We start from the raw sequence: 27614 nt of genomic DNA, 5'->3' as shown, positions 1-27614 counted from the left end.
GCTACCCGATAATTGTGCATGCCCAGTGGCAGCCGAGCGAAAGAAATCACTTAAAAACTCGCACACACCATACGGCCACCTATAAATTATGCTTCACACCCAGTTCAAATAGAAGTTGTAGCAATGAAATTAAAGCCACCACAATAGGCAGTGATAAGTGCTGGACGACGACGTGGGGGAAACTCAACGCGATCATAAATCTAATGTGTAATAAATTTAAACAGCAAAATCATGCAAAAAGCTAAGGCAGGTCCTGTGGCTTAGCTCACGCACAGGACCTCTTTTTTTTTTTTGCGCCACGAAGGACCCGACAATGACTACACTTTAGCGGCAAATTTGTGCGCATTGTCGCCGTATTATTTGCTATTATTTATGCCTTTTCCACTATTTACTTCCTTTCTTAGCGCCCGCCACGCCATTTGCAGGGGGAGGTATGCAAAAGTGGCCACTCCTTGGCCAGGACGCAAAAAACCCACATACACAGAGGAAAATACATTGGGAAAACCACAGGCCATGGCAATCCTGGATGGCTGACTGGCTGACACTTATGGCGTGCTAAGCATTTGCGCTCGGAGAGGCTCGCGTGGATTTTAAACATTTTCACACAACATTCTCATATTTAGACGTCGCCCATCAGCCGGCAGCTGAGTGGAAATTCCCTTTTGCCAACCCGGCGATAATGTAAGCCCCTTTAAGCCCGAAATAAAGGACGCGAAAGGCGGACGCGAATGCGACCGCACCAACAACATGCAACGGCACACGCGACCCCAAACGAAAATCTGTGAAATGTAATTGTTACCATGAAAGCAGGGCCAACCAACTCCCGTCTTCCAACTGCCAACTCCCCGCCCATTGTGTAAAAAAAAATACCCTCCTTTTTGAGGGCATTTTAAGTAAGTTTCGCAGTTTGATAATCGCCGGGCCTCAGCCGCCAACGCTGATATACAAATTGGCTTTCGCAATGACTTTATACATTTTACGAGCTGCGGTCCTTTTTGGGGAAACGTCCTTTGCCGCTTTTCCGTTTCGCATGTGAGTTGCCCTCTGATGCGATTATAAAGGAAAACTGATGCACATAAAATTAATTGAATTCAAAAAGCCAAGCCATTGGTCTTTCTCCGTTCGTTTTCTTGCAGAGTGCCTGCACTTGGCTGCCGAATTTGCGCATTACTTTTCTGGGTCATGTCATGAGGAAAGTAAATAGTTACATGGCCATGACTGGCTTAATCGCGAATTAAAATCAAGTTATTCCACTCGCATTGAGGCTTATGCACTGTACCTATCTTTATTGGCGAATTGACAAAGTTAGAAAAGTAAAATAGTTGTATTGGTAGAACATTAAAGTAGCAAATTATCTTCTGTTGACTTGAGTAGAAAAGGCAGTGAAATGAAGTACAATTCGGGTATGATTTCAAAAGAAATATATTAAACCAAATATTCCAGGAATATTTTAATCATTTGATAGGGAATTCCTTTGAAAAGGGTTGATCGATTTGCTTTTTAAAAAGCTTTGAGTTCTGCGTAATTTTTAACAATTTGGCCGCTTTATCTTATCGGCTTATCGTAAAACTGGGCGTACCTTTAAAAAGATTAATTTTGAAAATATTAGACTTTATCTTAAGAGCTTACACTAAAGGGACTAATTTTGTTTCAAAACATCATAACACAAATTCCCACATTGGAATCCTGTAAAATGGTGGTGATTTTATTGTTTTTTTTATAAAGCTCTGAATTTCCATAGTTTATTTTGGGTAACTTTATCTTATCGTTTGCTCACCAAACTTATCATAAAACTTGACGCACCTTGAAATAGATTAGTTTCGAAATAATATGCTTCAGATGCTTATCTTTAGAGAGAACCTTAGAGGGGTTTTCCTCACTTTATTGGCCATGACTAACTCTGCTTTAGGCAATTTACAATGTCTTACTCATCGCAATGGTCATCATAATATTCCAATATTTGTACTAGCAAACACGTTTATCGATTAGCAAGTTATACAAAGACAGATTAGATAGGCGGTATCGTTATAAGCATAGTCTCGATAAGATTTGCACTGCCAATGGGGGGATTTAGTTGCCTATAAGAGTTGGCTCCATACGCTTGTTGTTCGAAGTAAGCGCAAATATTTGAAAAATGCCACCACCACACGGAGGACCTGGAGGACATGGAGGACACGGGCACGGAGGACCTGGGGGTCATCATGGCGGACCACCGCATCATGGAGGACATCATGGTCATGGACCACCGCATCATCATGGACCGCCACACCATCATCACCATGGGCCTCCACGACCCGGCTGCCTGTGCTGCACAATTTCATAGGAATTAAACAAGGAATTTACCAAAGAAAGTAGTTTTAAGGATTCCACAGGAATAAATACGTATGCCTCCAGCAAATTCGTCTGTAGCTGTGTGTGTATTTCAGGATAATAGGCCGCCTAATTAGTGTAATCGAGTGCCTCGAGTGCTAAGCAATTAATGGCTGGCTAATCATTATGTGTCACCTCAAAACGCTTTAAAACCTCAAAAGCCGCTGCCACACGGCGTCTGCTTTCCAATACAATTGTACCAATTGTATCTGTGTGTTTTGTTGCGTGACGGGAATGTGTGCGTGTGTGGGTGGATGAATGGAGGAGGTGGATGGGGGGGTGGAGATCCTGGAGTCACACACACGCACATCGCATTTAAGGTCGGACTGGTCGGCGCTCTAATTTATAGCAGCCAAGTGGATGCCGAAGACCAGAAGACATACAAGTGCCATAAATTCTGGCAAAGGAACACATTATTTATACTGTCAACCGGTCCATATTTCGGATGGGAAATACTCCAGCCTAACCATAAATAAGTGCATTGCCTCGGCTCGGCAGCGAAATAAGTCTTCATTAGCGGTTAAAAGGCTGACTGGTTGACCCACAAAGGACTTCTCAATGCTGGTATATCGCTTCTTCACTCTTCACTCTCCAATCCCCATATTCGTATTCGCAATCGCATTGAGCTGTCGCCCAGCCGCAGAAATGGGCGCCGCATTAAAGCCGGAAATGCCCAAACAACAACAAGGAAAATGCTTAAAGTTCAAATTAAGCACAACAGCTGGCGAAAAATTGAATTGAAAGCAGGAGGAGAGTGGCAACAAAAGCAACAAAGAGTCGCTGCTCCCCGGTCACCCAGCCCCGAAAAACCCCCCCAAAACCCCAATAACGAACCCAAAACTCAACTCAACCCAAGGCATTTTCCCGAGAAGGTAGGGGAAAACAGTCAAGGGAAAACCTGAAAGGAAAAACCGAAGCGCGCTTTCAGGCGATGGAGGCGCGATGTTAGCCCAAACTTCGGGCCATCAGCTGGCCAAGTAAGAGTCCACAAAAAAGAGAAATTATATGGACGAAAGTTAAAAGTACCAATAAATTGAGTTTTCCCGAGCACACTGCCGCCACTTTTCCTTATGGTGTTCATTTCATGTACTAGGGCGCGCATGCGTCGCTATATTGAGTGAAAAATCGGAAAACCCAAAGAGCGAATTCTGAGGTTTAGTTAGTGCTTCGAACAAAGCTCAAGGGTTTGGTTGTCAATAGAAGAACATTTTGATTGTTCTGCCCCACCGATAGCCATAAAATTTAAGGTTTTGCGAAGTTATATGATTTGAATTGCCTTTCATGGCCGAAACAGTTTTGTTAAGTGCTGATTAGGCATTGCGATTATTAAATCAGTATAACAAAAGTTTCCCCAAGATGGTTGTCAATCAACGTTGTTAAAATTGGAGAGCTAAAAATTTTCTCACCAGAACTATATCTTGATTTTGGGTCTTTTAAAAATAATAAACTAAAAATGATAAAAAAAAACCATGCCCCTTGTGAAACATTTAAACCAAGACCCTTTAAATTAAACTACCATTTTAATGCTCTGTCTAGCATTATAAGATTACAAGATATCTATGATAAGTATTAGTTGAATTTCAAATCAAACTTAAATGTTATTTAAAAGTCTCTTATTTCGCAACACCTGAATTGTTTTCCATGGAGACACAGCGATAATTCCTTTTGTTTTCTCTTGTATACAATTTCCTGGCTTTATTTATTCAGCATTTTTGATTGTTTTTTGCCTTTCCTGCTTCATTTCCTGTGCTTCACATTCACAATGATGGAAAAGTGGCTGCCACTAAAGCTCCGACATTATCCCAAAGTGTGTAATTACGTATGCTGCTAGACAGCCGCCACGCCCCCTTTCGCATAGTTTCTGTCTAGTTGCAGTGCATAAATTATGCTAGGCCAAAGTGCAAGCAAAGTTATGTAGACGGACTACGTTTGTTGGCAAGATTAACGCCTTCGTTTTGTTTTTTATGCGGCACTCACATCGGATGCCCATGCCCCCACCCTCGCACACATCCACTGTGCCACATTCTGTTGCTTATGCCACTAAGCCGTCTGCGAGGAGCAGGAAAAACAAACTGCAGCGGAAGCTGCACCTCATCGTCGGGCTTTTCCCTCACTTTTCCACCGACTGTGTCACTTTTGGGCGAATGTTTCATGGTGGCCACTTCAGTGCCAACTACAGCGACAATAATACCACCAAAGCAGCACTGAACAGCAGCACTGACAAAAAATAAGTTATCCATCTAGAAGAAAATCTAAAAATGTATAATATAAATAAACTTTTCTCGAATTGGTAGTGTTACAAAAATATCAGCTTTATAATTAATAATAACTAGAACACATTTTTAACAAGGAATTCTTTTGTAGTTCAACCTACTTAGGGATTGAAATGTATATTTTATTTAAATCGATCTACCTGTTTCATCATTACGACGAATACAAAATATATTTTGGAATTATACGACAACTCATCTCATCTCATCTCTTGACTTATTTATTGGTTTAAGCATAAGGTTAAATACATTTTTAACACTTCCTTAAAATGATTTTTTTGAGAGACTTGTTTCGTTCAGTGCTATAAGCTCAGAATAAGGTGCGAAAGCGAGTGGGGTTTGTGTGTCTGTTAATGATAATGATGACAGTATGTCGCTGGCTGCACTGCTGCACTTGCTCTTTATGCTGACGCTGTAGGACACTCGACGCGCTAGTTAAAGTTTTAATTTGGCATATTATAGTGGCTGAAGTGGCACAGCAGGCGCTCGTTAAATATGCCCACAGAACACATGGAATTAGAGCCACAAAAACACTGTAAAAAAGGAACCTCCGACTTATGGCATTGAACTTAGCCAAAGGAAATGGGCATGAGTGTGTGTATCGACACGCCCGAGTGGCTCAAAATGAATAGTTGAAGTGGCGCTAGGGCTGGGAAATGCAACTGGCTGCAGATGGCGTTTTATGGGTATACTTCTAGCTAACTAATTGCAGAACCATAGAATCTAGATTAATGTTAGATCTGAAGGTTATTAAAAAAGCAGTATTATTTCACTTTTAATTTCTGGTGCTACAAGATTTAATGGGAACTTTAAAAAAATTTCTCTCTTTGGAAACTGTTTACTTAACCATTGAGTTATTTAAAATTTTTTTAATCTCTTTTTCATGTGCCCCTATACTTTTACTGTTAAGTTCTCGCTCATCTCATTGTTTGTGTTTGTTAATCTTGCCCAAACTTTTGGAACCTAATTAGATAGCAAATAAATAAGAAGTTATGCCAAATATTAAACTAATTTTGAACTTTATACCCAAAAACTGATAAGATAATATGGGAATCAAAACGCTATTAAGTAGCGCTTTCGGCTTATTTTATTGGTCGTGACAACACGAGTAACTTAAATTGGGATTCCCTTTCAAAACAGCGTACTCATTCAAGTAGTTAATGTAAATTTAATTGCATTGCTGGCAATAAAGGTAGAAAACACGCATTAGAGCGATGCAAACTTCCCCAATTTGTCTAGACTGAGATTTCTGGCCAGAATTAAACTCAAAGTCCAGTCTGGTTGTTAATGTTTTTGAGGCTTCCGAACATTTCAATCCGGCCAGTCACATGCTTTAAGCCATTTAGCAAATTATTCGAAACGTGCCTCAACCCTTGAATATAAATCGAGCAAAAGAGGAGGCGGAAATGTAGACGAGAACAGACAGCCATCGAAGGCGAATGGAAATTTTTTGGCAAAACATTTTCAATTCAATCAAACGCCCCTGCACACACACACACATACAGACACACATATACGAACCCAGTCCACACATGCTGGCATTTAAATAAAAATAAACAAGGCAAAGAAATACTTTGAAACACTTTTAAGCATCATTACATTAGCAAATTTCACCAATGCCAGGGGATAGGGTGATTTCGATTGAGACGATGGATCCACATGACTCCGATAAAAGGACTTGGCGTGTGTGCGGGGGCGTGGCAGAGGCAGTGGCGGAGACAGAGGCGGAGGCAATAACAAAGCACACATTGCACACCAGCGCGAAGTTCGCTCACTTCCGTTTCCTTTCCTTTTCGTCATTTTCTAATTTCCATTCGCCCCTGTGCTGAGGAGTCGTGGGAAATGTAATTATGGCCATAGGAACCCGCAGAAAACCCTCTGTCGTGAGCTGTTGGCCAGCGTTTGGCGTAATTGTCGTTATAATAAATAACTTCAACTGTCCGACACTTGACACTTGACATCAACTGCAGCGGAAGCGGCAACAGGAGCGGCAAAAAGAAAATCCCCAGACCGGCTTTTCCCGTCCCGTTCATGGGTGCATGCAAAGTGCCAGAAAAACATTTACCATTGCCGCATATTTCAAATGCGGACACATGTAAAAATGCTGAAGCGCTGATAAGAACATTAACATTTGGCCAAACACATAGACACGCGGAAAAGGGGGTTGGGGGTTGGGGAAAGCTTCCTTCCGCATATGCGAAACATCAAAAAAAGCGGAAAAACCTTCACCTCGTCGCTTTTGACACGCAAATTTATAACGGCAACGGTGGCAACAAAAACTTGCTGTGGCCAAAACACACAATCCAAAAACCTTCTACCCTCAAACAAAATGGAGAAGCACAAATTTCGAACGCATACAAATGCAATTTAAATTTACTTATTTAGAACCCCCTGGGAATTTCAAATTATTTGCCTTTTCACGCAAATTTAGCGACCATTTTTCTCACAGAAATAAAACTCAGACAGGTGGGCCTTCGTCGGCCGGGAGTTTTCATAGTTGGGGGGATTTTCAAAACCCCCGAATCCCCCGAATTCAACAACTGACATGTGTACACGGCTGATTCTTGGGCGCAACTTTTTCCAACTCTGTGTTTTTTTTCTATGGGGGCGATTAGAAAATGCTCTACCCCGCCGAAGAAAGTAACCCAAAAGTCTCTGACAAATGCTCTTTGGCCAGCATGTTGTTGCTTCTGTGGTGATTAATGACGGCGAAAGCTGAGTAGGAGCAGGATCTGCGCTGTGGGGATGCCGTGGCAGCTTAATTTAAAATGAAAATTGTACTTAATTTCTAGCTGAAGGGGGCGACTTTCGACGGGAGTTTCTAGACTGATTATGCTCTTCATGGTTTTGCTTTGTGCCCTATAGGGAAAGCCATCCCAATGTCAGTTCTTGTTCATTAGAAATAAGCTTTAACAAATATTACACTTTGGCTTGTTTAATGGTTCCGGAAAGTTGTTACAAAAAAATATACATGAATTTTGAGAACTTAATTTAGCGTTCATGAAAATTTAGAATTCAAAAACTTCGCACTTACTTTTTTTTTAATTTAGTAATAAGAAATATGTATATATACTTAAAAATTCAAACATTTCCTAAATAAAAACCTTTTCATTTTCATGAAAATAATTTAGATTTAAAAAAAAAAAATGTTGAGCTAAAAAAACGGTCATCGAACAAAATACTGTTTAGATACTGTGCTCCGAATAAATTTCACAAATAAAGAAAAATATCTTTAGCTATGCTTGGGATTTAAAAGAACCAAACCATAGCTAAAAATATTTTACTTTAAGCCTCATCCATACAATTAGGACATTTAATCATTACATGTCAAACAGATGTGATTCCCACCTGTAAACATTTGTAGAATGCTTTTATTATACGGTCTCCTTCAAAATCATTTGTTTTGATAAAGTTTTCAGATTAAATTTCCTGGTTTTTCCTTGGTCCCATCACTTCTTGCATGTGTAACGCCAGAGTTTAACACCCAAGTCGACTGTCCCCACCACAAGCAAATTGAATTAAGATTACCACACAAGGATTTCAAAGCATTTGCGGAGAAGTCAAACAAGCTTTAGTTTATTATTATTATTGCGTCAGAGCGAAAAGTTTCAGCCACTCGGCGGTGGTCAGGGGATGTGGGGGGCTGCTTGTGGGTTGGAAATTTTTCAATCGCAATCTTATGGTTTATTTCTTTTGCTCCAAAGCTACTTTATTTTGACAGCAGACAAACAAATGTCAGAATTGAAATTAAAAGGAAGGCAGCGACAGGCAGCCGCAGCAGTCAGTGGAAAACTTGTGAAAAACACGCCCAACTCAAAGCAGTAGACGAAGGTTTTTCCAAAAAGGGGGCTGGGTGTGGCCACCACAGTACGCACAGTCCCAATCAGAAACTCCGGATCCGGACTTTGGCTCCAACTCCGACACCGACTCCGGCTCCATTTCGATTCCATCACCACCCACACGCAGTGCTTGGCTGACTTTCCTGCATTCCCGTGTTTTCTTTTTGTACACTTCACACAGCGTGAAATTTTCTAAATGTCATTTTGCTGTCATCTCGTGGATAATAAGATTACAACTACGCTGAAATAATAGGATTCAAATGAAAAAACTTTGCCGTCGTCGTCTGTCTCCTTGCGCTTCTCAACTTTCAATACGCGCCACACCTCGCCGCCCCCAGATATATATATACGTATATCTGAATCAGAATCTCATGGCTCTTGGCTTTAGCATTGGCTTTGGCTTGGGATCTGCCACCTGGAATGGGATGGGACGCAGTGGAAAGTTTTTGATAGAGTGCCGCGATAATGAGTGAGCAGCCACAACCCCAACTCCCAAACTCCAAGTCCGTCTACGATTTTAACTCGAGCGACCTACGATCTCGAGACCACTTGAGGCGTCCCTGTCTGTACCACGTCTGCGTGCTATTTGTATAATTGATTCGATTCCGCCGGCCGGAGAAGGCGGTTTAATGAACCATGCTTTCATAGCGACCATAACTTCGGATTGTCTACCTGGCCGCAGGCCACAAATAGACGAAAGCACTCGCCAAGATGGCAAAAAAGAAAAAAGAAGTAGCCCCAGCTAGACCAAAGGGAATCACAAAATTACAAAACAAAACACAAAACCAAAACAAAAATCAAAACCCATCAGCTGGGCTTAGATGGATCACTGCCCGGGGCCATAAAGAGAAACCGGCTTCTATTGACCGCGAACGCGGGTATAAAAGCAGCGATCAAATCCCAGACCGGCATCAGAACTTCCCCAAACGTTCTAGCAAGTCATAGTTATTCTCAATATGAACTCCTACTTTGTGATTGCTTTGAGTGCTTTCTTTGTGGCTCTGGCTGTTGCCTCGGTAAGTTTGCACCTGAGTTAAGGAAGTTAAAAGGAATTGTGAATTCCTTTCCTCTTAAAATAAGTTTGAGTCTGACCTTATCTTCGAAAAAATAAAATATAACTTCTTAGATCATCATAAGCTATCAAACGTTTCTTACTCCAAACGTTTTATTTTAACAAAATATTTTTATTTTAGCCCATTGAACTGAACGAGGACCAGAAGGCTTTGGCCAAGCAGCATGGTGAGCAGTGCGCTGCCGAACTGAATCTGACCGAAGACGAGAAGGCCAAGGTCAAGGCCAAGGACTTCAAGAACCCCACCGAGAACATCAAGTGCTTCGCCAACTGCTTCTTCGAGAAGGTCGGAACCCTGAAGGACGGAGAGCTGCAGGAGTCCGTTGTCCTGGAGAAACTGGGCGCCTTCATCGGCGAGGAGAAGACCAAGGCCGCTCTGGAGAAGTGCAGATCCATCAAGGGCGAGAACAAGTGCGAAACCGCCGTGAAGCTGCACGAATGCTTCGAGTCCTTCAAGCCCGCCGCCGAGGTTAAGGCCTAAGGACGAACAGGAGTTGAAGTTTGGCAAATTGTGATTCATTTAAGACAAAAATAATTTTAACATTTGTATGCTACACTCGAATATATGCTTTGTCAAATTAACCCACCATTGTTGTTTTATTACTCTATTTTGATTCGCCATGAGAGAAAAAAACTAAAAAGAAAATTACAAAATGTATTTTTTTTTATTAAATTTACTCAAAATTCAAGTAGGGAGAGAAACCAAAAATCTGTTTTTTTTTAATTCTAACTTTTAGGTGACAAAAATAGATTTTTGTTTTAAACTTATAAATGGTTGATTTTCCAAGTTGATGCCTTTGAAAAATAAGTTCAGTGTGCATCAGAAGAGGAAGCCAAAATTTGCCGCTGGTTAATGGCGGATTTCGGGCCCTGGGTTGCGTAAGCCGCTTATAATCCATATTCATGCGTGTGCCAGGTCATTCGGCGTTTTCAATTTGCATAATTAAATGAAACCACCCAACAGGACGATTAACCGTTGTGTGCTTTGAACACTTAAAATTACTTTATTACTTTAAGCGGGATGCTGATTGGGTGGGTCACCGCTTAGGCAGAAATTCCCTTGACCACACATTTTTCGTAGTTGTAGACAAAGTCACAGGTATTGGTCGATTTGGTGGCTGCACAGCTTGTGAGAAGAGCCTTTAGTTTGTCGATGGGCATGCTGCTAAAGCGGATCTGGGCGAACTTCAAGATTTTGTCGGCATTGGGCTTTCCATCGTCTCCGAGGAGTCCGAGTTTCTTGTAGACACAACTATGATAGCACTTCACCGACTCCGAGGGATTTGCGACCTCCTTATCCGCGGTCAGCAAATTGGCATCGCCAGCAGCAATATTGAGCTCCTTGATGCAAGCCTGTTGCATTTGCTTGTATGCTGCAACTTCGGCAGCAGTCTGACCCTGTTTAAAATAAAAAAAATAATAAAAATGATAATTTATCTTTAAAACACAATATGTTTACAACACTCACCGCTGTCAGTTCGCTCAAAGCGAAAATGAGGAATACTACCACCAAACAGTTAAAGTTCATCTTTACAAAGCTATCAACTCTGTCTAACTGAATTCAGATCAAACAAGTGCTGCTTAAATACTTTTAAAATTTGTAGACTCTTCTCTAACAATTAAGTTATTAATTTTATTAAAATTCAATTATTCATAATTTAAAATTTTTGAGTTGTTATACCAATTGGCTGTTTTTAAATTTCGGACGCTGGCTGTGTTAAATCATCCCCTCCTCAACTGATCATTCGGGTCAGTGAGCTTTAACTTTGCCTTTATTTACTTTACTTTGTTATTTGTTTTGCCCAGTGTGGTCTTTGTTTCCAGATTTTATTAATTTTATGTCAGGGCAATTCAAATAGCATATAGCTTTTTTAGTTGTTTAATTTTATTTAAAATAAGTGTGTTTATATATATATTTTTATTTGGTTATTGCTTCTGTTTATGTCTTTGTGTTTATGTTTCAAATTATTAAATGTATCTTAACTAAGTAAGCATTATTCCATTTTAATATACATTTTTACATAAACAAAGTTGTTTTACTGAGCCTAAAACTATACCTTAAAAATTTTAAATATCCGTTAAAAAAGTTTGAGCCCAATGATTGGCTTTATGTTTTATTAACCGTTTTTGAACTTAAGAGATTTAAAAGCTAATATAATAACATTTTTATAATAAATTATTTTATATATTCAAGTCTTTTAACCAATATTTTGTCTATTGTTCAAGACACAAATTTGGTTTATAGTTTAAGAGTCTCTAAAATAACACCAATTTACAGTTTGAATATTTTTTTACACACACATTCGTTTAATTACTGTGTTTTTGTTAAAGCAGACACCAATAAGAAATGGTTAACAAGTATATATAGTTAGCTACTCCGATTTGGTGGTGGTCACCGCTTCGCCGGAGTGCTGGATGCCGTCGATGAAGTCGGTGCCATCCGGACCAAGTCCCTCGCTCTCCGCCTCCGTCTTCTCGAGAATCTCCCGGATGCGCTGCTCCGCCTCCAGGGTCTTTAGGTGATTGTAGCACAAGTGCAACTTGTAGGCCGCCTCGCACCGAGTCTTGCCCTGCAGGTCACTACACTCCTTTATCTCGGCCTTCTCGTGCTGGATGATCGTCTGCACCTGGGTCTTAAAGGCCTCCTCCAGCAGGACATTGTATCTGTCCAGATCCAGGGTCTCGTACAGGCAACTCACGAAACACTGCAGGGGCTCATTGTTCTTCAAATCGAGAAACGGCATCTGCGAGTTGCCATTGAAGTCCAGATCGCCCAGGTTATTGACATCGCCGATGGATTGCACTGGCGATGGAGCCACATCGTTCTCGTTGTTGTAGTCACTGTTCAGCAGGCTCATGTGGAAGAGCTTCAGCTGCGACATCGAGATCTCAGTCTTTCGCATACAGGACCTCAGCATATCCTGGCTGAGCTTGGTCTCTGTCCCATTTGGTGGATCTGGGACCAGGGTTCGGGTCATCGACATGTTAAGCGAGACGGTCATTGAACGGGTCTATAAATCAAAAGAGCATCAACCACCTTACATTTTGTGAACATCAAACAACCAAATCCAAAATAAATTTAAAACTAATTTTTAAGGAATATTAACACATCTTAAAATATTCAAATTATAAAATTTGCCTTTAACATTTTGAAATAAATTGAAAGAAAAATATTTAACAATCTTAAATACTTGGTAGACTATAGAAAATGAAGTCTACTTTGTATTTTTATTCAAAAAATTTTTAGGATTCAAAATTTAACAGTTATTATTATTGAACTTCGAGTATTGTCATATTGTTGAATGAATGAAATAATTGAAAAAGCTGGACAAAACATTACCCATGCCACTGGCAAAAGATCACTGAGAATCAGGCAAAGCCATGGCAGCAAATTGGCTTGAATATGCATCTAAAGAACACTTAAGAAATGTGTATTAGTCAAATTTAAAATACTTCTGGACTATAAAGCCTGTTTCGGCTTAACAGACCGCTTTTATAGAAATAACTTTACAGATCATATCTCCTTTTTAATTGCTATTTAATTGGTCTTCAAATCGAACAACAAATCATTTTTATGCCTGACTGGATGCTTTCATTCCAGATGCAGAGCACATAATTCGTCATGCATCAATGCATTGCCAAAAGCATTTTGAGGTGAGAACCCAAATTAGCATTGGCCAAAAACATTCATTTGCCATATACGTATGTTATGCACGTTTAATGGACTCTATAATTACGCAAAAAAAAAATGGCTGGGAAAAAACAAGCCAAGCTCAATTTGGTCGATGAATCTACAAAACATTTAAGTGCCTATCCATAAATCTGTATTAAAAAGCGGTCAGGCAATGGTCTGACTAAGGTATATTTTTTATTGTTTCCAAATTTAATTATAATAATCATTGTAATTATTGACTAATTTGCTTAATAATGAACATTTTTTATAAAAAGATTTAAAAAAAACTGAAAAAAACGTTTACAATCTTAAATTTTAAATAGATTCTAGAAAATAAATTTTACAAAATAGAGCTGAAAACCAAAGTAAGTTATATGATTTTGTATAGCAAGACCGACCAATCGACCATCATTTCTGTAAAAGAGTTTATATCTCTATTTCCTGTCAGTTCTATTTACCAATAACCAATTCAATCACATTAGTTTCAACCACACCAACTGGTTTACTTTAACTCCAACTTTCTGTAGCCCTCTCTAATTGACGGACTTAATAACAGTCTTACTCTGATAATCAAGAACACGACCGCAACATCCCCGACCACATCTCATATTGCTCTTTAAGATCAAAGAAACTCCACATGGACGGACGGACAAAAAGCGAGAAACACCGAACCATGAAACAAGACAGTGGCAGCCACCCCGCAGCGTAGTTTTTATAAAATTAAATTACATTAATGTGAGAACCGCAGGCAGATACCCCATCGGCCCATCCAAGTCAAAGCATCGGGAATCAACCCCAGCCCAGGCCACATCCTTACTCCTTGGCCGCCATTGAAAGCCAACTAACAGGAGCGAGACAAGTCAAACAAGGCGGCCAAGACAAAGGCGCTGGATGTCGATGTGCTTCTATGTCTCGGTCCATCGCACGCGTGTTGTTTTCTTTGACAAGCCGCCATGGCTGTCTACTTAAATGCATTAGCCCAAGTGGGGGTGGAATCCGGCGATTGGGCTGCCCTTTTAATAGACATTAGTAAACGCATCAGTGATTGCTGGCAAGGCTCGTGGGCAGACAACTGCAACTGAAACGGATGCTAAATGGAAGTGACATGACAGTCCCTAGCAGGCCAGACCAGACCAGACCACATCAGATCAGACCAGACTGTCCCCAGGAAGTGACGAAATGAATTATGGACGCCAAGTCCACCCGGGCTACGCTTCAAAGTCCCCAAAGTCAAAGCAATTGTCCCTTATGTGCCACCTGGCCCAAGCTTAACTCGTAAATGCAATTGCGACACGTGCTCAATAAATGTTTAATGATTTGTTAATTGGATTTGGGCTTTTAAAAACACGGTACCTTGTGTCCAACTCATTTGCTCAGCCCTCACGCATTCATCCCAGCATTCAGGATTCAGAATTCGGGATCCAGGTCTTTGTGCGCATAAGTTTGCCGTCGCTCATCAATATTTATGCCAAACATGAGCGGCCAAATGCTTCTGGGATCGGTGCTCTGGCCAAGGACTTAAGCCCCTGACGACGGTCTGACATTGGGCCTTAATGATGGCCCACTGTTATGCAAATGGGTGCGTGGCCACCACGCAAATGGGTCATACAGTGGAGCATCTCATCCATTGACAAGTCGAATATGCATAAGTAATTATGTATAAATATTTCGCTCTTAATTTCCACTGAGATACAAAAAGGAGAGTTGGCTGTGAGGGGTTGACAAAGTTAGAAAAGTTACTTGATTCAAAAGTTCGTGTAAAGTTCATAGACTTCAAGAAGGTAGTGTTTCGGAACCGTTAAAACTGATACATTCTGTTTATACAATAAAATGTGTTTTCCATACATTTCACCTTTTTACTTATTTATTTTCCTATTGCAGTGTTTGGTCAGCTTTTCGGTGTTCTGATTCCATTTCTGCAAATAATATTTTCATATATATGTCATTCATTTAACATTTTTAACCCACTGCTTTATTTACCTAGAAAAGACATTGCAAGACAGAAAACAACAATTTAGTTTAGTTCAAAATAAACATTTTTGTAATGCAAATTTATTTTTGTAAATTTTATTATATAAATAAAATGTATCCCTTTGTTCTTTCATACTAAATAAGAAATGGCTGCAAAAGTAAGATGTTAACTATTACTGCTTTAGCACTTTACAATTTTTTTTTTTTAATTTAGATTAACTCGGGTGTAAGATTAAGCCTCATATTAATTTCTCAAAAAAACATTATCGCCAAAAATACAATTTAATATTTATACAAGAATTTTCCAGAAGGCTTAACATTGGATTATAGGGATTAACATTGGATATATGTACTTGGTTTTGACAAACTAAATAACAAGTTCACATACAGATTATCACATGTAATAATAAATTCGCCAGTTGTGGGCTTAGATTTGGGCGCGGTTATTGTGGTAGCACTGGAATAGCTGATAGGCGGTATCGCACTTATCCGACCCCTTAATACCATCGCACTTGGCTTGAACTGCCTTCACAGTGTCCTCACCGCCCAGAGGGCCCAACTTGGCCAGAACAACAGCGGGCTGCACCTGTCCATCGATCAGGAATCCGGTCTTCTCCAGGAAACAGTTGGCGAAGCACTTCACCTTGGGATCGGTGTCCGAGAAGTCTCCTGCCTTTAGGGCAGTGGCCTGCTCCTTGGTGATTCCCTCCTGCTGGATACAAAGAGCTCCATTGGCCTGGGCCACCGCCCTCTGCTCATCCGATAGCTGCAGCTCCTATGCAACACAATCAAATTATATTTTCAGTACTATATCGCCACAGATCAGTTGAGTTTACTCACGGCAGCAGTGAAGGCCAAAACGGCGGTCAGAACGATCAGAAACTTCATGGTGGAGATGTAGTTGGAAACCCTTTGGTATCGGTACTGTTGGCTTTATTCTCTCAACACCTGGCTTATATACGATTTTGAATGCAGCTTCGCTAGAGTTTTGTTTTGATTATCTCGTTTTGTTTTCGCTCTACTCCGCTGATCACATGGTATACGTAATTAAATATACACTCGGCCATATATCGGTTAGTTTATTTAAATCGCCGTTTTTATGAATCTCGGTGTTTTGTTGTTGGTTCATGCCCTCTCCGGCTCTGACTCACTTTTTTGTGCCATTTCGGTTTAAAGTTCACTCAATACTCGGCTCAGCAAACGAAACAAGTCCATTGCTACTTCCATTGTGTCGATAATTGGCTTTAATGCCCCAGAATCGAGCTCATTATAATTTGGTTTCTATAATGTAAGTGCTAATTGCAATTACAGATTTTCCACCGATTAAAAAGTGATGTTCTTCCCAAGGGTCGAAGTGCTCAGCGAAGCATCAACGTCAACCAATTTGGCTTAACAATACTCGTAACTCCCAAAACCTTAAACTTGAATCACGATTTTACGTTAGTTTTTATGAAGGTGTTAAAAAAATGTGCAGCCAAAGCATGAGTGGGCAGTTTTTATGTGCTATAAAAAGGTAAAAAAAAATGGTTCTCTCTCCATTAAAAATAGATAGGTGTCTAGAGAATTAAATAAATCGTCAAAGAAAAGTAATTGCAATATTTGTAGCTTAAACCTACTTCATGGGATCACAGATTTGACCTCTCTGAAACTGATAAGCTTGTGTTTCATCTAAAAAAAAAAACATATATTTACTTCTTTGTTACAAACAAATTTAAGCCAAAGTCGATCTTACACTTGCAATTAATTTCCTAGTCTCTTAAATTAAAAACTCATTTTGTTGTAAGTTCCTTATTGAAATTACGTCCGAAGTAAACCTTTAATTACATATATGAAATAATTGCTGTCTGATGATAGTTTTGATTCATCAAACCTGTTCTTACTTTATAACATTTTCTCTCACATCTCTCTTTTTTTCTAGTTTGTTTTGGCCAAAGTTTGAAGTCAAGTGCCGGTATCAAAGTCTAAAAAATCCAAACGAGTCACAAAATCTCAAGTCCACGCGGTGAATCTGAACTGGTTTGCTGATTAATTTGCAGCACAGATATGTCTGCTGCTGATAAATAATTAAAGTGACATTCGGATGATTGGCTGATGTATGTAGATTTATGCATAAGTTTTAAGCGGAACCGTTTAAGTGGCCCAACTACCCAAATTATGGTAATAGAGGCTGTTAGCAAAGTTGATGCTTACGTGCCACAACTTTTGATCATATATTTTATCAATATTTATTGCTGACAGCATCGATAATTCATGACCTACTCAAACTGTGCACCAGTGCCTGGGCTCCGACAAAACTTACCGGAGTAAACTCGTAAATAGTTACGCACGCCAGGCAAAACAAAATGTCAGAGCGATTATTGCGGCCCATCGTCGCCTGCCATAGCAGGCCATAGCAGAAGTAAAATATTTAAATAGTAATAAATTCATAATGTCATCGTGTATATTGCTACGGCTCCTATCGGGCGGGATCCTCCCAACGATTTATAGACAATAATAACTGCAAACACGAAGCAGCGGGTGACTCCTCAAGTAGTTTGATTCCAGTTCAAGGAGCTGGAGTAGAGCTGCCCCCAGCTTTTTTTACCTGCTGCAAAAGTTCGCTGTCCCTAAAAGTTGCCGTAGAAGAAAGGAATAAAATTGTTTTATCGCAGACATGATAGAACGGGAGGGGCTGTCGCATGTGGCTCATATATAATATGTATATATATAAATATTAAATACTATATGGCATGCTATAAAAATATAAACAGCACATAAAACGACAATGAAAAACAATGGCACACGTTATTATGTGCCCGAAGAACTGGCAACGGCTAATGAAATGTCATCGGACCCGAGGGCTCAACTCAACCGAACTGAAATGCAAATGTCACGCGAAAAACCATTTGACGACGACATTACGTTGACATAATAATAATGCCGTCAACCGTTGAAGGACTCCGACTTAAAGCCCAAAGCTCTGTTAACAGTCATATGCAAATTTTACGAGCTTCTCATGACCACTCATAAAAGTCAATTTATTAGCTATGAGAAATTAAAAAGAAAAACAATTAAATAGGTTCAAAGCGTGAATTTGATTACGGTCAACGCTTTGGGAGTTACAAAGGCCTCAATGAGATTCTCTACAGGATAGTTAAGAAACTTACCCAGTTCTTTTTGAACCGATAAAATTCTTTGTAATTTTAATTAGTCCACAAGCACGTTGCCATTCTATTTGTACAGTAAAACTTTCCTAAGGCTCTTCTTATTAATACATTTTTTAATGAATGGCAAAGAGGCAAAGCTTTTGGTAATTCTTCTTCTGCTAGTTCTCTTATTTAATTTATTATTTTGCTGTTTATTAACAGAATTATGGTAAGCACAAAAAATAAAATAACATTAAAAATATTCCAAATTTTTATTTTACATTTTTATATAAGAATAATTGAATATTAAGGTTTCTGAAATATACATAACAAAACGACTGGTTTTTGGCAGTAGTTCAACAGCTGTTTGGAAAATTTAGAATCAGTTCAGCGACCCTAGCTTAACAGTTCCTATTGACTCAAAATAAGTTAATTATAATTAAAATTTAGTGGAAATATTAGGTATATTATGCTCTTGTCCCATTTTATTATGTTTTATAATTACCAAATGATTAAAATCAATAATTTAAAGATAATAAATGCAATCGGTCTCGTAAAGTGGCAGCTTTGTAATTAATTATATCCAATGGCGAGATAGGACCTGCCCATCCCCTACCCTCCGCTCCTGAATCCGCCAGCCTAGCAAAAAGCTACAGAAATTCAATTAGGCTTATCCCATGCAATAACAACACCGCAAGCAACAACAAGAGCTACGGAACAGCTGCAACACCTGCGCAATTAATTAGTGTTTGCCGCATTAATTTCAGAAAATAAAAAGAGATGGCCGAAGGGAAACCAAAGTCAAACAGGATGGGACGATGGGATAGGCACCCTTTAGGGTCAAACCCTAGCGATGCTAATAAATTCAAAAAAGCCTCCTGCCAGCGTCCTTGGATTCTCCACAATTGGGGCAGAAAATCTCAATGGGCCGGAAAGGCAGTGAAACACTAAACCAGGTAAATCAAATAAAGCAAATTCAGTTAATTTAAATTATAATGAGTGCACGGCGGAGTGGGCAGTGTACACTATTTGCTGATGAAAAGATGAAATGGAGACTGTAAACCTCTATAAAAAGGGTGTACTCATTTAAATAAGCTAGGTGTATTTTGTACAAATAAACTATTCTTCGTGGGTTGTAAAATAAAAGTTAATTAAAAGTCTTCTATAATAATTTTAAAATAAGGTCTAAAAATATTTTCCATCCTTTTTAAAAAATATTATTGGAAAGTAGGCACCCATGTTGTAATATATCGGATAATCTTTTCCCAGGGCTCGCAATAAAAAAAGAAAAAGTTATCATTATTTCCACTTCTATAATTTGTTTATGATTATGGCCGCATGCAAAATAAAACGCATTTAAGTAATTAAGTCATAAAAAAAGTGGCGTGCCGGGTTCGCTTTCCCATAAAAAGCAGTCCGCCTGCAATAAAATGCCAAAAACAAAACAATTAGGCAATTAAATGTCTTGGTATTACCAAAAATTTTCGTTTTGGTAACAAAACGCGTCATAAAATAAGCCAAAATACACTCAGCCTGGGGACCGCGAATCATGAGAGCTGGGATGGCCCTAAAAACGGATCACGGAGGGGGCTGGGAAATTATGTGAAAATGTCTGCTCTGGCCTTTTCCAGTGGCATCTGCTGTTGTTGTTGTTGCTGTTGTTGTCTCCCTCCTCATTCCCAATAAAAACGCAAAAAGGAAAAGGCGAATGCGTATGCGAGTGTTTTAGTAATATTTATTGAATTCCAGTTAACGAACCCAGAACCGATGGAGCGTTGGATAAGGGACAGTGTGCGAAACAAAAAACAAAGGGGGAAAATGGGGAAAGGGGGTTAGGAGTCAAGCAAAGCTTACAAAGCTTTTCAACGCACAGTTGCCGAGAATACGAGACCCCGAGAACCCCTATTACACCCCCAAACAGCCGGAAAATTCCGAGCTCTGCAAAATGAATTCTTTTGTGACAAGTTCAATTCGGTTGAGGGGCCAGTGGCTGGGAGTTCATATGGAACTCCGCTGCCCCTCCTGGCATACAACGCATCAAAGACGGCCAGGTGAAGGAATGCAGTGCTCGTTCTGTAAGAAATTGAAAATCCCAACCGAGGGGATGTCGCCGAAGCCCGTGGCTCGATGATGGAAAAATGGAAAATCTCAAGCTGCGAAAATCAGCAGCGACAAACGCGCTGCTTTCGTTCGCATTATTGTCAGGGCGATGTGGAGGATATTTTCTTGTGCGTTTGGAATTTTTAATAAACGTTAAAGTTTATAACATTCTCGGTCTACGTAATCTGTATGCCACATATCGACGAGTCAGGCTATTCCTAACAGCAAGAAAGAGAGACTTCTTGACTCGCTAAGCTGCAAGCAAAAGGTAATCCTGGGGCATAAAGAGTCTCACATAAAACCGACTAATTAGGCAAAGCATCTAATTAGACGCACAACAAGGACATGCGTCCTTTGTGCCGCCTCGTAAAAGCCAAAGCCCCGAATGACAGTGTCGCTAAAAATTCTTATCGCTGGCACCAAAATTAAGCCCCAACTGGGGAACAACAACAACAACAACGACAATAACAATAACAACAACAACGACCGAAAAGAACGAGGAAAGCCCGGAAAAAATTTATTGTGGCAAAGGTTAAAGACGCGCCATGTTGAATGTGGAAATTGTTTAATCCACTCCAATCCAGCCCGGCAATTACAATTACAGGGCCCGACATCGTCCGTGGTCAGCTGCATGAAATTGGAACTCCGACCGAGGGATACGGGGCGGATGAACTCGTTGGGACAGAAGACAGAAGTGTCCACGCCGCTCCCAGAAAAAAAGAACAGCCTGAAAAGATAAGGAAAAACCTATTTGCATTTTATTTTCTTTGTAATTTGATGCTCGATTGCTTTTTTTAGTGTGTAATGAGGTGGGCTGCAAATGGGTTTAATATACACATTCAACTAACACAAGACAAGAGTCCGACGACAAAGTTAAAAGAACTTATCCCACGCATGGTTGGTCCTTTTTCCATTAAGCCACCGCGAATACTTTTAAAATGTAAGTCTTACAAAGCTAAATCGATTTAATTTTTTCTCTACAATTAGATTTGCATCAGTAATTTGAGGCTAAGATTAAGAAATGTTCGTCTATATAATAAGTAAATAGAATGAACATACGATTTATAAATTGTATAATTAAAGTTTCAAGTTATGATATGTTAATTCTTTGCCTTTATTTTTCAAGCCAATAACGAATTAATATAATATAAAGTAAAATCGAAAAATAAATGGCGCAATTACCATATTAAAAAAATCAACAGCACTTCAAAAATAAGCTTAGAAGAACTTCCGTTTACTAAATTTAGATTTCTATTAGATCTATTTTAATAATAAATAATATAATTTAAAGTGAACTCGAAGAGATCGCATAAAATTTAAATACATATTCTAAATTTTGCTTACGTTCATTATCATTATGGTTTTTGTATTTGTACTTGTCCAAAATAGCCGAATAATAAAGCAGAGCCTGTGGCTGCCATTCGGAAATTTTCATTCCATGGCACGCACGATTGCATTCACAGAAGCCGGAGAATGTTTAGGCGCCATTCGAGGAAGCTGCCATTGCGACGTGCAAATTGATCAAAATAAATTGCATAAAATATTCCATTTACGTTCCCATTCCGAGTGGAGCTGCCCCGAAAATTATTGTAAGCATCTAATGCAATCAGAAAGTGTTGCAACGCCTTGGGGCCGATGGGGCAAAACAATGCGCATCTACATCTACCCATTAATTTGCCTCCCAACTGGCCGAGCAGCGTTTCTGTTTTGAGTTATGCTCGGAATTTGTGATAAGCTATGCGGATTACGGACTGGAAATACCAAGGAAACTGAGCTTTCTTTTCCGGAACTTTCTTTGCCTGTGGAACGTGAAAGGGGATTTCTCGTGGGGGGGGATGGGTGGAGATTATTTTAGCAGTCGGGTGAATACCTCTTGCATGCTGTTAAAATAATTAGTAGCAAACGGCAGCCAGGCTGGTACAAAGCCAAAAGTAAAGCTTGGCCAGGAGCAGCACTGCCAAAATTGGAACTGCAACAAAAGAGTTGATTATTTACCCACGTGCACAAAGTTTTCCTCACGTGCACTTCCCATATGCAAATACATCAGCCAGTCATTAAATTAATTAAAAAGAGCTCTTTCCGTGAAATGACTGTGCGAAAACTTTCATTTCTACCTGGATCCGGTGAACCGAGTATTTTGTTCAGGTGTTTTCTGAACCATTTCAACTTTCAACCAATTGAATTCAAACGCACTCTGCTGAATCATAAGCCCACAAACGAGCTTAACGTGCATTTTCACACTTTATACGCATATTTGTAAAATAATGATTAAATAAACGCTCACCCTGGTCTTAATTACTTAGTTAAATACTTAACCGGAGTGCGATAATCAAAAATTATTTGAGCCCAAATGCATACTAGACGACTACTTACGTAAATATATCTTTCACCAAAAAAGTAAGTAATACCATTTATAACAGTTTGAATAAGTGTACTTGCCCTATATGACAATCTTTAACGACGTAAAAATAATCTTAAACGGTTATCTAAAAATAGGAACAACCCTTAGTTGTTGTTCAGTTCCCAATGGTTTTATTTTTTCCACGAAAACTATCCCCCAAAATGTTGGGGAGAGTTCAACGTACTTGCCCCCAAAGGCGAGAGACCTCAAAGGAATTGCCAGCCTCCAGTTTCTGGTGTTGATGATTCTGTTTCAAATCCTCCCACATGGCAATAAACTGAAGCATAAGATTTGCTAATAACAATGATATAAGGCATTCGCCCAAATGAGTATATAATAAAGCTAATGGAAAATTATGGAGACTGGGGCTTAGACTTGGAAAAGTTCATTTCGGGGGTGACATCACACAGAAATGGATACATAACACATTACAAGAACCGTCGGACAATTAATGGGATGCTGTTTGATTATTTTGCACTCTGACATTCCTCAATATCGGTATGATTAAATTTCACACTGAAAAATTATGTCGAGTGTTAAATTCAAGAGGAAGCAATTTAGCGTTATCGCTGGGAATGTTTGAAATGGCATTCCGACTACGAATATTTATTACCTGCACATATTGCAGAACTAAACATTATCGGAGGAATGGGTCTTAATGGTCTATTAAGGTGTTTGGCCGGCGATTTAAATGCAATTAAATGGAAGGTCTTCCAATTCTTTACGGCCCTAAAAGTGCTACAGTAGACTGGTGGGCCGGGTGTTCAATTAAAATAAATGAAATGGCCGAAAAGAGTGGCTCGTAAAAATGATAAACGCGTAAAATGGGACCGGGCCGTCATCAATAAATGCCTTCAACTGACATTTATTTATGAACGCTAATAACTTTTAAAGCTTTTCATTTAACTCAAATACAAATGGCCACCGCTAACACTTGATATGAGGGTGGGGGGTGGCGAGGGAAGATGGGGAGATGGGGCGAGTCTGACATGTTTTGGCGGTTCTTTTGCACTGCATATACACAAACTTCCCACAAACACAGGAACACAAAATGTCAACTTTTTGCCAACCGAAAATTGTCAAATGCACAGAATTTTAAGCGCCATACATTTATGTTGATGCGGTTTAAAAGTTTTTTAATTACATTTGCAGGAGACCCGAACCACCCACCAAAAAAACAACGACAGCAGCCAGATCCTTTCGTCCACCCATCCGAAAAACACATCCACATTCGCGTCATTCAGAGTATATTTTACGCTTTATGATTGTATTTGGCTGGGAGAATGTTTAAAACTCATTTAATTTGAAACAAATTAGGAACGATAACACACAAAAGTGAGTCGTTGTGCTCGTTGCAGAAGCGGTACTCTTCTCCCCCCTCTGGTTCTTATTTTGGCTCTAATGGTGTGTGGTTGTAGCCAAAATATGAAAATTGCACTTAAAGTGGTTTTTTGTTTTGAATTAGTTGGCAAGAGCTTAATAAACACAACAACTATTAACCTACCTAGTTAGAAAGCGCACGTTTGAATTCCTTGTAGTCGGCTTTAGTTTGGAGAACAATAAACATTATACTTGTCATAAACAAGCATTTTTTTTATGTATTGTAAAAGGGGCCTTATTTAGTAGTCTTTATTTTAGTTGTTTTTAAAATGAAATCGGGAAATGGCGTTTGCATCAATAAACCAACCTGTTAAAGCCTTCTTTACCGAATAACTAACCCGAAACCAATATATGTGGTATAGTACTTTAGTTTTATCTCAGCTTAGTTAAATATATTTCTATTTAATTAGTTCTAATATATTACTTTTTTCTTCACAGTTTTCGATTTCTCGTCTATTAAAGACACTACGTGGGAAATGATCATTAGCCGATGACAAGCAAAAAGTGCTCCTTGCATATCCATTAACCCATTTAATTTCAGCAGTGGCTCCACATTTTCAACACCCACTCACACACATTGGCCCTCTTGTCACTTGCTTGTCAATCATCCATCAAAGCCCCACAGAAACCCATCAGGACTGTGAAAACTGGGGGCTACTTATCTTCACATCGAATGCTCGCAGAAACAGAAACTAATTGCTAAAACGCCTTGATGCCTGTGTAAGCAGTGGGGATTATGTAAAGACACTGGCAACGAAGAATCCTATCTCTAACCCTGAATCATAAAAATGTTTAGACAACAAACTGAGGCTAGGCGGGTCATCATTCATTTGACCCAAGTAAATATGGCCACGCCATCGAGTGAATGCTATCACATTTTTGGGATCTACTTTGACCCAAATGTGTGGTGGCTTGGAGCATTGCCAGGAGCTGGGGAGGCCCCAATCCCTGCTGACTAAGGATAGTTTAAAACACAACAAAAATTATTAATAAGCTGCTAAGCCTTTAGAGACTCAATCTTGGCTGAATGAAAGCCGAAAAGATGCATGCATAAGAACCAGACGAAAAGCTCAAAATCGCAAGTTGGCATTGCGAGGTTGTTTCGCTTCACGTATCTAAGTAAGGGGAAAATGAACCATTAACTAAAAATGGTAATCGGATTCAGGGCTAAAATCCATCATCTCGAATCGATTTAATACCGACTGCCAGAGACAGCGAGCCAACAGTTTCGATTTCAAGGGATTCCAAACAGCTTTCGATCAGCAACATGAAAGTATTCCTTGTTTTTGCCGCCGTTGCTGCTCTAGCCTACGCAGCTGCTGTGGTAAGACAATAGCTAAAGATCCAGCTCACTTGTGAAAACCTATTTCTTTCCCAACAGGGGCTAACGAATGAAAAGATCGTCGAAATTAGGCAGAAGGCTAAGGCCTGTATCGAACAGGAAGGTATCACCAAGGAGCAGGCCAATGCCCTAAAGGCAGGAGACTTCACGGACACCGATCCCAAGGTGAAGTGCTTCGCCAACTGTTTCCTGGAGAAGTCCGGATTCGTGATCAATGGACAGGTGCAGCCCGCTGTCGTTCTGGCCAAATTGGGACTGTTGGTCGGTAAGGACCTCGTGAAGGACGTTCAGGCCAAGTGCGATAGTGTTATGGGGGCGGATAAGTGCGACACCAGCTTCCAGCTGTACAAGTGCTACAGAACTAAGTTACCTGCCCATTTTGAAGAAGAAATTAAAAAGATCTAAATTTATTCTGAACTGCAAAATAATACTTTCGTTTTTTATGAAATATATGGTTTGTTTTTATTTGTAATCAGTGGCAAAGGAATTGGGTTTCGATAAATTTTGAATTTTCCAAGACCGTTTAAGCAATTAAATTTATTAATTTCTTTATTACGTGTAAAAAATAGCATGCCCTGGAACCAAGTCTGTACTATGGCAATATGATTATAACAAAGATTAGATTAACTTTAACAAAACTAATAAGCGTGAAATCATTCTGAAAAAAGCGTTCAATCATAAATTACAAGCCTTTTAGGCGTTGGAAGTCAACTATTAAAAACACACCAGTTGTATTTGCTTTCTGTATAGAAATACGAAATGAAAACGTCGCTTGTCTTGGTGTTCATACTTGGGCTAATAGCACTGTCAACTTCCCAAGTAAGTAAAAACCTCTCTGGCGTCTGCTTTCTATATTTTTTTTAAAATTTACAGAAGTTAAAAGAATTAGAAGGACTCAAAAATGTCGTTGACTGTGCAAATGAGGTAAAAGTTTCACTGGATGACGTCGTTCTATATCTAAATTCTGGCACAAAAATATTAAAAGATTACAATATTAAGTGCTTTTTGAAGTGTTACTTCTATCGAGAGATCTTATTTAAAATGGCCGCTGATGAATTGAAAAAGAGAAACATAACTGACCCTTGTCTTTTGATCAAGGATGCTGATAATTGCGAGGAAGGCTCTAAGAAGTTTTTGTGCTATTACCAAAGAATCAAATAAAACTTCTTTATTTATTTTTAACTGCAATGAAGTATTTGTGTATTCTAATCTTTCCTGGGTATCAACCAATCTGGAGAAAGCATAAAATCGTTAATAGGCGTGCAGATTTTTGCTTGAATGAATCTATTTAAAGCACATCGGCAGTATCGTTGATCTGTATTGTATCTGGAAAAAGCATAAAATCGTTAATAGGCGTGCAGTGTTTTGAAACTATTTAATGTACATCTGCAGTATCACAAGTCTGTATTGAATTATAATGAACAAAATTAACGTGTCCTTCGTTTTGGTATTCCTAGTCGGTTTATTAGCGCTGTCAACTTATCAAGTAAGAAACACTTTTTCAGGCATTAGCTTTCTTTATTTTTCAATAATTTCAGCATTCAATGATATTTAAACCATTCGAGCCTGTGCCTTTCTGTTTTAATGAGGATAACGTTCCAGTTCCAGTTCCAGATAAAAACTTAAAAAAAGATTCCAATATCAAGTGCTTCCCAAGTGCTTTCTCTACAATATATAAAAAAAAAACAGATAAAACCATAGGCGCAGTTTTTCGCTTGGAATAATCTATCTAAAGCACAGCGGCAGTTTCTGAAAGTTGAATTGAACCACGATCTACAAACTTTACGTGTTGCTTGTTTTTGTGTTCTTAGTTGGGAATATTGATTAAAAAATACTTAACTATACGAATTTTTATACCCTTGCAGAGGGTATTTTAGTTTCAGTCAGAAGTTTGCAACGCAGTGAAGGAGACATTTCCGACCCTATATAGTATATATATTCTTGATCAGCATCACTAGGATAGTCGATCCAGCAATGTCCGTCTGTCTGTTTTTTTATTTCTTCGACAATTAGTAACGGTTAAATACTTCAGAATTACGGCTTAAATTTCATCAAAATCGTATGACTATAT

The 27614-nt window shown here is 39.3% G+C and overlaps 5 protein-coding genes and 2 long non-coding RNA genes across 7 annotated transcripts; 4 read left to right on the top strand and 3 right to left on the bottom strand.

Annotated features, from left to right (window-relative positions):
• The first annotated feature begins 8844 nt into the window (after positions 1-8844).
• Positions 8845-10133, top strand: LOC108143602 (general odorant-binding protein 56a). The gene is made up of 2 exons (XM_017268125.2): positions 8845-9495; positions 9673-10133. The coding sequence occupies exons 1-2, from the start codon at positions 9436-9438 to the stop codon at positions 10030-10032; spliced, it is 420 nt and encodes a 139-aa protein (XP_017123614.1). The 5' UTR covers positions 8845-9435; the 3' UTR covers positions 10033-10133.
• A 399-nt stretch (positions 10134-10532) lies between these two features.
• LOC108143603 (general odorant-binding protein 56a) lies at positions 10533-11093 on the bottom strand. Its single transcript, XM_017268126.2, has 2 exons — positions 11020-11093; positions 10533-10949 (listed from the first exon to the last, which is right to left on the bottom strand). Exons 1-2 carry the CDS (start codon positions 11077-11079, stop codon positions 10596-10598), a joined length of 414 nt encoding a protein of 137 aa, XP_017123615.1. The 5' UTR covers positions 11080-11093; the 3' UTR covers positions 10533-10595.
• A 742-nt stretch (positions 11094-11835) lies between these two features.
• LOC108143359 lies at positions 11836-12994 on the bottom strand. Its single transcript, XM_017267681.2, has 2 exons — positions 12892-12994; positions 11836-12562 (listed from the first exon to the last, which is right to left on the bottom strand). Exons 1-2 carry the CDS (start codon positions 12958-12960, stop codon positions 11924-11926), a joined length of 708 nt encoding a protein of 235 aa, XP_017123170.1. The 5' UTR covers positions 12961-12994; the 3' UTR covers positions 11836-11923.
• Positions 12995-15458: 2464 nt separating this feature from the next.
• LOC108143305 (general odorant-binding protein 56d) lies at positions 15459-16165 on the bottom strand. The gene is made up of 2 exons (XM_017267619.2): positions 16036-16165; positions 15459-15970 (listed from the first exon to the last, which is right to left on the bottom strand). The coding sequence occupies exons 1-2, from the start codon at positions 16081-16083 to the stop codon at positions 15623-15625; spliced, it is 396 nt and encodes a 131-aa protein (XP_017123108.1). The 5' UTR covers positions 16084-16165; the 3' UTR covers positions 15459-15622.
• A 9254-nt stretch (positions 16166-25419) lies between these two features.
• On the top strand, positions 25420-25971 carry LOC108143335 (general odorant-binding protein 56d). The gene is made up of 2 exons (XM_017267654.2): positions 25420-25525; positions 25583-25971. The coding sequence occupies exons 1-2, from the start codon at positions 25469-25471 to the stop codon at positions 25946-25948; spliced, it is 423 nt and encodes a 140-aa protein (XP_017123143.1). The 5' UTR covers positions 25420-25468; the 3' UTR covers positions 25949-25971.
• Positions 25972-26249: 278 nt separating this feature from the next.
• LOC108143367 lies at positions 26250-26731 on the top strand. Its single transcript, XR_001774330.1, has 2 exons — positions 26250-26362; positions 26417-26731. It is a non-coding gene; the product is annotated as an uncharacterized LOC108143367 (long non-coding RNA).
• A 56-nt stretch (positions 26732-26787) lies between these two features.
• Positions 26788-27243, top strand: LOC108143368. Its single transcript, XR_001774331.2, has 2 exons — positions 26788-27029; positions 27082-27243. It is a non-coding gene; the product is annotated as an uncharacterized LOC108143368 (long non-coding RNA).
• Positions 27244-27614: the final 371 nt, after the last annotated feature.

Source organism: Drosophila elegans, unplaced genomic scaffold (assembly GCF_018152505.1).
Source record: "Drosophila elegans isolate 14027-0461.03 unplaced genomic scaffold, ASM1815250v1 contig_183, whole genome shotgun sequence".
NCBI lineage: Eukaryota > Metazoa > Arthropoda > Insecta > Diptera > Drosophilidae > Drosophila > Drosophila elegans.
This window is presented reverse-complemented; position numbering and strand designations above follow the sequence as displayed.

Excerpts from the sequence above, each read along its gene's own strand:
- LOC108143602 (XM_017268125.2), top strand. The coding sequence starts at position 9,436 with ATGAACTCCTACTTTGTGATTGCTTTGAGTGCTTTCTTTGTGGCTCTG. Across the intron at positions 9,496-9,672 it reads TGGCTCTGGCTGTTGCCTCG|CCCATTGAACTGAACGAGGA; the intron begins GTAAGTTTGCAC and ends TTTTTATTTTAG.
- LOC108143603 (XM_017268126.2), bottom strand. The coding sequence starts at position 11,079 with ATGAACTTTAACTGTTTGGTGGTAGTATTCCTCATTTTCGCTTTGAGC. Across the intron at positions 10,950-11,019 it reads CTTTGAGCGAACTGACAGCG|GGTCAGACTGCTGCCGAAGT; the intron begins GTGAGTGTTGTA and ends TATTTTAAACAG.
- LOC108143359 (XM_017267681.2), bottom strand. The coding sequence starts at position 12,960 with ATGCATATTCAAGCCAATTTGCTGCCATGGCTTTGCCTGATTCTCAGT. Across the intron at positions 12,563-12,891 it reads ATCTTTTGCCAGTGGCATGG|ACCCGTTCAATGACCGTCTC; the intron begins GTAATGTTTTGT and ends TTTGATTTATAG.
- LOC108143305 (XM_017267619.2), bottom strand. The coding sequence starts at position 16,083 with ATGAAGTTTCTGATCGTTCTGACCGCCGTTTTGGCCTTCACTGCTGCC. Across the intron at positions 15,971-16,035 it reads TTTTGGCCTTCACTGCTGCC|GAGCTGCAGCTATCGGATGA; the intron begins GTGAGTAAACTC and ends TGTGTTGCATAG.
- LOC108143335 (XM_017267654.2), top strand. The coding sequence starts at position 25,469 with ATGAAAGTATTCCTTGTTTTTGCCGCCGTTGCTGCTCTAGCCTACGCA. Across the intron at positions 25,526-25,582 it reads TAGCCTACGCAGCTGCTGTG|GGGCTAACGAATGAAAAGAT; the intron begins GTAAGACAATAG and ends CTTTCCCAACAG.